At 35.5% G+C, this 12,045-nt stretch overlaps 1 protein-coding gene across 3 annotated transcripts in view; it reads left to right on the forward strand.

Moving 5' to 3' along the window:
* LOC150107906 (lethal(2) giant larvae protein homolog 1-like) overlaps positions 1 to 12,045 on the forward strand; it is a 443,798-nt gene that overhangs the window by 238,012 nt on the left and 193,741 nt on the right. For all 3 annotated transcript variants that reach the window (XM_090415428.1, XM_090415430.1, XM_090415429.1), the window contains exon 15: positions 7,744 to 7,832. In XM_090415428.1, coding sequence (XP_090271554.1) covers positions 7,744 to 7,832 — 89 coding nt within the window. The remainder of the gene's footprint in view (positions 1 to 7,743; positions 7,833 to 12,045) is intronic.

The following is a 12,045-nucleotide window of genomic DNA, read 5'->3' on the forward strand; positions in this document are numbered from 1 at the left end:
AGTATTGATATGTATTCCTGCCTGCATGCCTGGTCAGTGTTTTTTATCACTGTGCTGTCATCACTGCTTGTTTCATTTAGCAGTTTTTCAAAGTAATTACTCCATACGTCAAGGATATCTTTTTCTCCTGTTTTCATGTCACATTTATCATCTCTAACTCCTTCTACAGCACTCTTTCCTCCATTCCTAAGCTTCTTCAACAACCTCCAGAATATTTTGCCACCTTCTTGATATTTATTTTCTATATTCTTGCCAAAGTCCTCCCATGATTTTTGTTTAGCTAGTTTTACACACTGTTTAGCTTTCTTACATTTGTCTCTGTATTCTGTAAGAGTAAAAGCTGACTTATTTGCCAGGAACTTTTGATATGCTTTCTTCTTTTCCTTCACTGCCTCTTTAACTTCCTGTGTCCACTAGGGAGTTCTGATTTTTTTATCCTTGCACACAACCTCACCACATGCCTCTCTGGCAGAATCAATCAATGTTTTCTTCAGAGTTTGCCACTTAATCTCCAAGGTTTGATTCCTGTTCTCAAACTCTTTCATTTCTTTTCAATAATCTTTCTGTATTTTAGTCTACAGTTCACATCTGAGAGCTGCTCAACTTTTATTCGCTTTAAAACTTTCTTACATGTTATTCTTTTCGATATGAAATTCAATTTTATCCTGCTCAAGACTAAATAGTGATCACTTCTAATTTCAAATCCTCTGTACAATCTGGTGTCTGCACCAGGGAGAAAACATCACTATCAACAATAACATAGTCAATGAGACTTTTCTTATTCCTAGCCTCTTCTCTCCATGTGAATATGTGCACATTTTTATGTTGGAACATGGTGTTAGTAATAACCAGTTTATGTCCTGAGCAGAAATCCAACAGATATTTGCCATTATTATTAGCTTTGCTCTTTTCTCCAAATTTTCCCAAAATATTTTTGTATATCTCGCAATCATTTCCTACTCTGCTATTTAGATCCTCAACAAGGACCTACTTTTCCTTTTTCATTGTGTCAGTTGCTTTTTCTAAAGCCTCAAAAAATTCCTTCACTTCTACCTTAGTAGAACCTTCTGTGGGACCCTAGGCACAAATAAGTCTCATTGTCCAGTTCCCCATTCTCATTGCCCACATTACTCTACTTGATACTTACTGCCATTCAAGAAGATTAGCCTCGTATTTTGTGTTGAATACTATGGCTACTCCTTCTTTTCCTTGATTGTCATTGCCTAAATATAACATTTTGTATTTTTTGGTCTTTTTTGTTTCAGTCACCCCTATTATGTCGATCTGGTACTTATCTAATTCCTCAACTAGCTCCATTTCTTTGCCATTCAGGCTTCTTACGTTGATAGTACCGATCTTTAACTCTGGTGATGTTGAGTTGGGTTTTGTTTTCAGATTTGTTATATGTAATACTAAACTATTAATTATAAAAAAAACTTAATACCATCCTATATTTTGTCAATGTTATATTGTCGTCATCAGGGATCACAAAAAACAGTGTGCACACAGGCACTAACACTGAGCAAATGAGGCTGAATAAAGGCAACAGAAGTCTGCCCTAGAGCTAAACAGAGCCCCCTAGTGGGCTAAATTGGGTTATATTGGGCTGATGTTCTTAAAATGTATGCTTCTATCTACAAACAGAGAGAACTACCATGGGTTCTCATTTTCTACATCCCTAGCCAACTACTTTATTGGAGACCTCTGAAGAAAAAGCTTTAAACTCTACCTCACAAAAACCCACTATTTGGCTACACTGTGAATGATGTGTTCTCCATTTGGATGCATGGCTTAGATACACTCCAATTTCTTAACACACACAAACAATCAATTCCCCAGGATTCAGTTTAACTTAGAAAAGGAAAATAACAATCTCCCATTCCTTGTTACTCTGATCACATGCCAGCCTGATGGATCCCTGGCATTCTCTGTTTAAGAAAACCAACACATACAGGCAGGTATGTTCACCAGCAGTCACTCCTCCCAACAATATGGGATTATAAAAACTCTATATGATAGAGCAAAATTAATCTGTTCAGATAACAGAGCTCTAACTACTGAACTTGACCATATCTTGAACGCTTTCTTAGCCAATCTACAACTCCCAAAAAAATTCAAAATAATAATAAAACTATATAACAGCAACCCCCCCTTCAAATCAGAGATTACTCAAAATCTATCACCATTCCATATATTGAGGCACATCCAAAAAATTAACAAAAAATCCTAATAACATATGACCTTACAACCAATTAGACCACATAAAAAATTGGCATTTCATATCTGCTTCACCAAAGACCAATGACATCCCCTAGATCTACCAAGAGTATACCAGGTCCCTTGCAGTTGTAAACTATCCTATGGCCAAACAGGCAGGGTATCCAAACACAAGGACTACATGCGGTTCCACTCAGAGATACATAAACTTATGTAATTTCTTATATAATAAAAACTTATAGAAGTTTTTATAATCCCACTCAGGACTTGTTGAATGAGATTATAAAAACCCACCCACCACAGGATATGCTGGAAGAAGGCCACTCTTTTACACCACAGCAAATATAAGTATGAAAGTCTGTTCGTTGAATCTGCCTCAGCTCTGAAAAACTTTCCAAATCTCAACAAATCTGGGTGCAAGAGACTGTCCCAAATTATGGAATCATGCATTTTGAGATTGCCAACCCAATGGACAAGACAACCCAATTTAGTCCACTAGGGGGGGGGGGGGGGCACCATTTAGGTTTTTCTTGCCTTTATTTAGTCTCATTTGCTCGGTGTTAGTGCCTGCATGCACGTCATTGTTTTTTTGTGATCCCTGATGCTGGCAATGTAATATTGCAGAAATCTAGGAAGGTATTAAAGTTTTTTTATAATTAATATTCTAGTATACATTTTCATTTCCTGAAAAATTAAAAACTTCAATTTTTAGATTAAAATATGAACACTAAAATTGGAAATACCTTCAGTGTAAAACCATCTCAAACTACTGGTGTTGGTAGTAATGCTATTGTGGAAGTACTGTATAAAATGTTTCAGTGTTTATTATAACTCATCATCAAATTCCTGACATGTACCCTCAAGGGGTGTACAGGATATGATAGTACTACATGAAAAACTTACCGTATTTTCCGGTGTATAAAACGCACTTTTTTACCTTAAAAATTCATCAGTAAAATGGGGTGCGTCTTATATAATGAAGATAGAGATTGTTTCCTCTTTTCAAAGTCATACGCACTCCCTTTTATGTTCCAAGATCTTTGTAGGCGGTTAATGGTGCAATCAAATTGATGCTTCACGTGACTTCTAGCGAGTCATTGGCTAAGAACGGGGAGTCCCTATTCAAGTTTCATAATATCTTATCCGAGTAATCAGGTACCGATGTTTAACAGTATTGAGTTGACATGTTGAGATATTTTGTGTTCAGTTTGATATTTTCCTGTAGATTTTAGTGACGGAAAAAAACAGGCAACATTCATATACTTCAAGTTACAAATTGCAGATTGTAAAATATGTGGAAGAACACGGGAATAGGGAAGCTGAAAGACATTTTGGACCTCTGCCTACAGAAAAAATGATTAGAACCTGGCGTGGTCAGAAGGAGATTTTGTACAATTTGCGTAATGAAAAGCATGCGGAACGTGGAAAAATTGCGAAGTGGCCAGAACTAGAGACCAAAGTTTTGAAATGGGTGCAAGAAAATCAGCAAAATGGCATTACCATTGCAACAAAAATGATTCGTACACATGCAGTCAAAATAGCCTTTGAGCGTTGTTTTGGTTTAGGTAAAAGTTTTGGTTTTTTCCAGAAAATTGTATTAAATTTCTTGGGTGCTTCTTATACACCGGAAAATATGGTACATCATTACTAACTTCGTATCTACAATTTTCCTCTAAATAAATCAGTCTGTTACTTGTCAAGGCTCCATTATCAGGTCTTATATTTCTGTCTTCTAAGGCACTTTTTACTGTATCAATCCACCTATATCTTGGTCTTCCTCTGGATCTTTTTCCTGCCAACCTAGCAGAGAACACTTGATTTGCTAATTTTTCCTCTCCCATTATGTTTGTGACCATACCACCTGAAATTAGCTCTGCTAACACATTCCTGGATCCCTATTATAACTAGAAAATAAAAAGGACAAAATTAGCCCCCCCCCCCCCCATATTACAGTAATTTCATAGGCGGTATTTTTATTTCAATTAAAAAAAAAAATCATCTTTTCAACTTTTTATATTAACAATATCTAAATCAAATTCATTATTATATGGTATCTCCATGGAGTCCAGATACTCGTTTGGGTCTCCCATTACTTCCAAACCTATTATACCTCTACCTCTCCTTAAACTCATTCACTGTCTCACAACTAATGTTGCAAGACAATGAATGGCAATTCACTGCTCTTCACACACACAAATAATCTGCATGCTCATACACAACTTCCATGGATGACCCCTAGTTCTTTGTCTGTCATATATTGAAAATTTTCATTTGCATCATTTTTATGAAACTCCTTTAATATCTTTCTATTGCATCCTCTCTTTTCTGCCTGTCAACCCAACTTTTTAAACCACACACCTTCAATCTATGTTCATAGGGAGAATTCTACAAACCTCTCACCAGCTTAGTCACTCATATTGTGAATTAATTGTAAACAGACATAGACGAGAACTCTCTTCACCTATAGCAAGAGAAAAATAAGGGTGGAGTAGTATAATTAAGGTAAATCAGCATTCAGTGGCATACAGAATTTTGACCACAATTCTTCAGTGCACATGACTATGTGAGAAACTAACAAAAAAAAAAAAAAAAAAAAAAAAACTAATAAATATCCAGTTTATAAACTGAATATTAATTCATTTCAGCAGAAATTCTTGTCAAGAAATTCAAGACCAGAATTTCTGCTGAAATTCTGGCTTGAATTTCAGGTCTTGAAATTAGGGAGAAAACTAGATGTCAGTACACAAAGGAAACTCAGGAAATTGTTCATGGACAACATAAAATGAAAAATACAAACCTAAAATGTATAGTAGGTTATTATATGTAGGATACTTACCTGAAATTTTCATATTGACCTAAATATGTGCTGTCTGTATATTAAAATCAAAAATAATCACAAAAATTCAGCAACAGCAACTGATTAACTTAATAATTGGTCACCTTCAGTTACAGGAGTGGGGATTACAGCTGGTCTGCATTAACTGCTAGCATAAATTGTTACTGTTCTCTGGAAACTAGAATGCATGAAATATACAGTAATTTTTGTATAGGTTAGCTAGCTTATTTTGTTTGAAATAAATTCTTCACCATAAGGTCAATTCTGAATCATCAAATTCCTGCTATGTACCCTCAAGGGGTGTACAGGATATGATAGTACTACACGAAAAATTTACATCATTACTAACTTCCTATCTACAATTTTCCTCCAAATCGGTCTTGCCTCTCAAGACTCCAACATTATCAGATCTTATATTTCCATCTTCTAAGGCAGTTTTTATGGTATCAATCCACCTATACCTTGATCTTCCTCTGGGTCTTTTTCCTGCCAACTTGGCAGAGAACACTTGTTTTCCTAATCTTTCCTTTTCCATTCTGTTTAAGTGATCATACCTCCTGAGATTAGCTCTGCTAACACATTCCTGGATGCTGACATTGTCAAGTTTTCTTTCCACATATAATATTGTGAATTGAGTCTGTCAGTTTCCTCCCCCCCTAAGTGTTGCATGAAAAGAATGCAGAGAGAGAGAGCCCATAGATGTACCTTCAATTTGCAGGTGTTTTAATGCAAAGTAAACTAACAGAATGCATGGCAAATAAAGGGAGAAAAGTGTTTTTTTTGTAATGGGGAGGAAACATTAGCAATAGCAGAGGAGGGTATGTCAGGAATTTGAACTTTTCAGGAATTTTGATGGGGAAGGAAATTGGAGTATCATTGTCTTTGCACCTGGCAAGTTCCTGGAAAGATCTATGCAAGTATAGTTGAGAAACTGTTGAGAAGAATTGTGGAAGAAAAGCTTGGTGAAGAACAAGCTGGATTCAGGCCAAATAGAGGCTGTCAGGATCAGATCTTCACTTTACGACAAATAGTCGAGAAAGCATGAGAATATAACAAAGATCTGTATTTAAGTTTTGTCAATTTGGAAAAGGCATATGACAAGGTGCCAAGAAAGAAGCTATTCAATATACTGCAGTTATATGGTGTCAATGGGGCATTATATCAAGCAATACTTAGTCTTTATTTAAGTTGTAAGTCAGTAGTTAGAATTGAAGGAAGTACAGGAAGATGGTTTAATATTAAATCTGGTGTGAGACAAGGATGTACATTATCCCCTCTGTTATTCATTATCCATATGGATCACATTATGAAGGAAAGTGGTATTAAACATGATATCAAAATTGGAGATGTTAATGTCAGCTCTTTGCTTTATGCGGATGATGTTATACTTCTAATTAAATCCGCTACAAGTCTTCAAGATTCTCTGACTAAATTGAATAGCTGTTGTAATAGATATGGTATGAAGGTCAGCATTAAAAAGACAAAGACAATGAAAATAGGCAGAATCATTGAAAATGTCAACTGTGAATGGAGAACCTGTGGAACAAGTAAAACATTTCAGCTACTTAGGCACGATTTTTAGTGAAGATGGTAAATTAAATATAGAAATAGACAACAGAATCAGCAAAGCTGGTATGGTGGGAAGTCAATTGAATAAATCCATATGGAATAAGAGAGAAATTAGTCGGAACACTAAATTAGCTGTATACAAGACAGTGTTCAAACCAGTTTTAACTTATGGATCTGAGAGCTGGGTGAGAAGTAAAACACTTGACCAAAGACTAGAGACTGCAGATACGAGAGTCCTGAGAAAGATTAGAGGCATGAACAGATGGCATCAATGGCAATATCATATTAAAAACGAGGATATTAGGAAAGAACTATTGTCAGCATCCAGGAATGCGTTAGCAGAGCTAATCTCAGGTGGTATGGTCACTTGAACAGAATGGGCGAGGAAAGATTAGCAAAACAAATGTTCTCTGCCAGGTTGGCAGCAAAACGACCCAGAGGAAGACCAAGATATAGGTGGATTGATACGGTATAAAGTGCCTTAGATGATAGAAATATAAGAACTGATAATGTTGGAGTCTTGACAAGTAACAGACTGATTTGGAGGAAAATTGTAGATAGGAAGTTAGTAATGATGTAATTTTTTTCATGTAGTACTATCATATCCTGTACCCCCCCCCCCCCCCCCCCCTTGAGGGTACATGACAGGAATTTGCTGATGATGATGATTGTTTTTGCACACCTATAATAAATTCCAGAAATCTGTTTTAGGTGGGAAATGTTTTCACCTATGTTCATTTCTTTATGAATTAATCTTCTACAGCAAACATCACTTAGGAAGGAATCTTTTGAAGTGCATTTTTTTTTTCCTCGTGAAAAGTTTGTCACCTATATTATGGAATGACTAAGAATTGTATAATTTGGGAATTTTATGCAGAATTTTTCAAGCCTCTAATAAATAATTTTAACTTTAGGTGACACTAGCAGCTAATGATTTAAATAAAATTTATGCCATAGTAGGATTTTAACATCATGTCATGATTGGAAAATGAATGTGCTAGTTATTTGGCCAACCAGACTGTCAACTAGTTGCCTCTAAGCATCTGATAATGCTGTTTATGTATCATATTATTATCATAAATACTTACTCTGTAAAAGAAATATATTTAATTCTTTTGTAGGCTATCAGCTGGTACTGCTCATGGATACACTCTTGTTGATTATATTCAGAAAAAATCTGTAATGGCAAAGTGTACCTTAAGTATAACTGGTAAGTGGATTTTAACAATTTCATGATTATTTTTAGATCAACTTGTACTGCAAAGCTGTCATTCCTAATTTTTCCTTGTTTGAATAATCTAAACTGAAACTCTTTCTTTCATGTACTCATGTATTAATTTGTCATCATCATCATCAAATTCCTGCCATGTACCCTCAAGGGGGTGTACAGGATATGATAGTACTACATGAAAAAAATTACATCATTATTAATTTCCTATCTACAATTTTCCTCCAAATCAGTCTGTTACTTGTCAACACTCCAATATTATCAGAGCTTATAATTCTATCGTCTAAAGCACTTTGTACTGTATCAATCCACCTATATCTTGGTCTTCCTCTTGGTCGTTTTCCTGCCAACCTGGCAGAAAACACTTATTTTGCTAATCTTTCCTTGCCCATTCTGTTTAAGTGACCATACCACCTGAGATTAGCTCTGCTAACGCATTCCTGGATGCTGACAATGTCAAGTTCTTTCCTAATATCCTCGTTTTTAATATGATACTGCCATTGATGCCATCTGATCACACCTATAATCTTTCTCAGGACTCTCATATCTGCGGTCTCTAGTCTTTGGTCAAGTGTTTTACTTCTCACCCAGCTCTCAGATCCATAAGTTAAAACTGGTTTGAACACTGTCTTGTATACAGCTAATTTAGTGTTCCGACTAATTTCTCTCTTATTCCATATGAATTTATTCAATTGACTTCCCACCATACCAGCTTTGCTGATTCTGTTGTCTATTTCTATATTTAATTTACCATCTTCAGTAAAAATCGTGCCTAAATAGCTGAAATGTTTTACTTGTTCCACAGGTTCTCCTTTCACAACACAGTTGACATTTTCAATGATTCTGCCTATTTTCATTGTCTTTGTCTTTTTATTGCTGACCTTCATACCATATCTATTACAACAGCTATTCAATTTAGTCAGAGAATCTTGCAGACTTGTAGCGGATTTATTTAGAAGTATAACATCATCTGCATAAAGCAAAGAGCTGACATTAAACATCTCCAATTTTGCTATCATGTTTAATACCACTTTCCTTCATAATGTTATCCATATAGATAATGAATAACAGAGGGGATAATGTACATCCTTGTCTCACACCAGATTTAACATTAAACCACCTTCCTGTACTTCCTTCAGTTCTAACTGCTGACTTGCAACTGAAATAAAGACTATGTATTGCTTAATATAATGCCCCATTGACACCATATAACTGTATCGCATTGAATAGCTTCTCTCTTGGCACCTTGTCATATGCCTTTTCCAGATCGACAAAACTTAAATACAGATCTTTGTTGTATTCCCATGCTTTCTCGACTATTTGTCGTAGAGTGAAGATCTGATCCTGACAGCCTCTATTTGGCCTGAATTCAGCTTGTTCTTCACCAAGCTTTTCTTCCACAATTCTTCTCAACCGTTTCTCAAGTATACTTGCATAGATCTTGCCAGGAACACTCAGTAGGGAAATACCTCTGTAATTCTCACATGCAGTTTTATTTCCCTTTTTATATATGGGTACTATGAGAGCTCTACTCCAATCATCGGGAATTTGTCCCTCTGTCCAGGCTTTCTGAACTATGCAGTGCAGCCACTGTAAGACTTTTATACCACCGCACTTCAACATTTCTGGTCGAATATCATCTACTCCTGCTCCCTTTCCACATTTCAAGCCTTTGGCTTTTTCTACTTCAAGTATGGATATGTATTCCTGACTGCATGCCTGGTCAGTGTTATTTACCACTGTGCTATCATCACTGCTTGTTTCATTTAGCAGTTTTTCAAAGTAATTACTCCATACTTCAAGGATATCTTTGTCTCCCGTTTTCATATCACGTTTATCATCTCTAACTCCTTTTACAGCACTCTTTCCTCCATTCCTAAGCTTCTTTAACAACCTCCAGAATATTTTGCCACATTCTTGATATTTATTTTCTATATTCTTGCCAAAGTCCTCCCATGACTTTTGGTTAGCTTGTTTTACAGTGTTTAGCATTCTTGCATTTGTCTCTGTATTCTCTAAGAGCACAAGCTGACTTATTTGCCAGGAACTTGATATGCTTTTTTCTTTTCCTTCATTGCCTCTATAACTTCCTGTGTCCACCATGGTGTTCTAATTTTTCTATCCTTGCAGACAACTTCACCGCATGCCTCTTTAGCTGAATCAATCAGGGCTTTCTTTCATTCGGCTTGACACGTAATCTTCAAGGTTTGATTCCTGTTCTCAAACTCTTTCATTTTTTCTTCGATAATCTTTGTGTATTTTAGCCTACAGTTCACATCTGAGAGCTGGTCAACTTTTATTTGCTTTAAAACTTTCTTACATGTTATTCTTTTCAATATGAAATTCAATTTTATCCTGCTGAAGACTAAATAGTGTTCACTTCCAATTTCAAATCCTCTTTGCACTCTAGTGTCCTGCACAAGGGAGAAAACATGATTATCAACAATAACATAGTCAATGAGACTTTTCTTATTCTTTGCCTCTTCTCTCCATGTGAATTTGTGCACATTTTTATGTTGGAACATGGTGTTAGTAATAACCAGTCCATGTCCTGAGCAGAAATTCAACAGGTATTTGCCATTATTATTAGCTTTGCTCTTTTCTCCAAATTTTTTCAAAATATTTTTGTATGTCTGACAATCATTTCCTACTCTGCTGTTTAGATCCCCAACAAGGACCAACTTTTCCTTTTTCATTGTGTCAGTTGCTTTTTCTAAAGCCTCACAAAATTCCTCCACTTCTACCTTAATAGAACCTTCTGTGGGATCATAGGCACAAATAAGTCTCATTGTTCAGTTACCCATTCTCATATTTGCCCACATTACTCTACTTGATACTGACTGCCATTCAAGAAGATTATCCTCGTATTTTGTGTTGAATACTATGGCTACTCCTTCTTTTCCTTGATTGTCATTGCCTAAATATAACATTTTGTATTTATTACTCAGAAAGATCTCACCAGTTTTTGTCTTTTTTTGTTTCAGCACCCCTATTATGTCGATCTGGTACTTATCTAATTCCTCAGCTAGCTCCATTTCTTTGCCATTCAGGCTTCTTATGTTGATAGTGCCAATCTTTAACTCTGATGTTGAGTTGGGGTGTGTTTTCAGATTTAAATAAAATAAAAAATAAAATAAAATTCAAATAAAAAATGATGGTACACCAGACTAAGTGTTTAGTAGCAAAATAGTACTAAAGAACCTGAGGTAGACTAAGATATTAATATGTTGATGCAGTTAGAAAATTGAAATATAATGGTAATGAAATCAAATATTAGAAAAATGTCAAAGTCGATCAAAAACTAGTCATGAAATTGTGTTGGATTATATCTGGTATTTTCTTTGAGTTTCATACTGTATAAAATCTGTCTAAAATGATTATAATAGTTGGGATAGTTCATCTGCTTAGGTGTGCAGTACTTGTCCTGGAGAATGGTTTGATCAGTTGTAAAAATTGTTCCTGTTATGATTTAGGCAATTCAAACTATCCACACAGTATCTATCCTACCATTCCTTGAGTCCATTAGCAGAATAAGCACTTGCAACTGACTCTGGTAACCAATTCATTCATTCCTTTAAAGAATCTTGTGCCATAGTTATTACTCATTTACGTGAAACACAAGGTATAGGTAGTAACATTTATTTAATTTTATATTATGCAAATTAATCCGTTTGCATTCTACCTTGTAATCAATTGTCACTGCCACTGAAGATGGTCTGCAAGTTCAGACTGAAATATCTAGTCTTTTAATTAAATAAATATCGTTACTTATACCTTATACTTTCATGTAAATAAGTAATATAACCTATTCATTCACTAGTCCTCACAACCTTCTTTCAGGGATGACCTTTTGTTCTGGTTCCTTTAGCCTAGTGCTGAAATATTTTTCCTGCATCAATCCTATAAAACCATTTCAGTAACTTAAACGTCTATCATAATCTTTGTTAAGGCTTAAGTGCTGGGAGAAATCATGTTAGAGGCTTAATGGATTGAAAAATCACTGTGGATTAAAAATATTTAATTCTTCCAATATTTCATCTAAGACATCATCAAGGAGTACAATATGAGAATTGAAACACACACACCTAAGTGAAACATGAACAAAAGACTAGTCCTAACCAGGGGGGGGTTGCCCTCTGTAAGCACCCCACCTAGTTAGGACATCATTGGCCTAAGATGTAAACTGGTATCTTGA

Source organism: Typopeltis vanoorti, chromosome 3, assembly GCF_054136105.1.
Source record: "Typopeltis vanoorti isolate ZY-2024b chromosome 3, IOZ_Tvanoo_1.0, whole genome shotgun sequence".
NCBI lineage: Eukaryota > Metazoa > Arthropoda > Arachnida > Uropygi > Thelyphonidae > Typopeltis > Typopeltis vanoorti.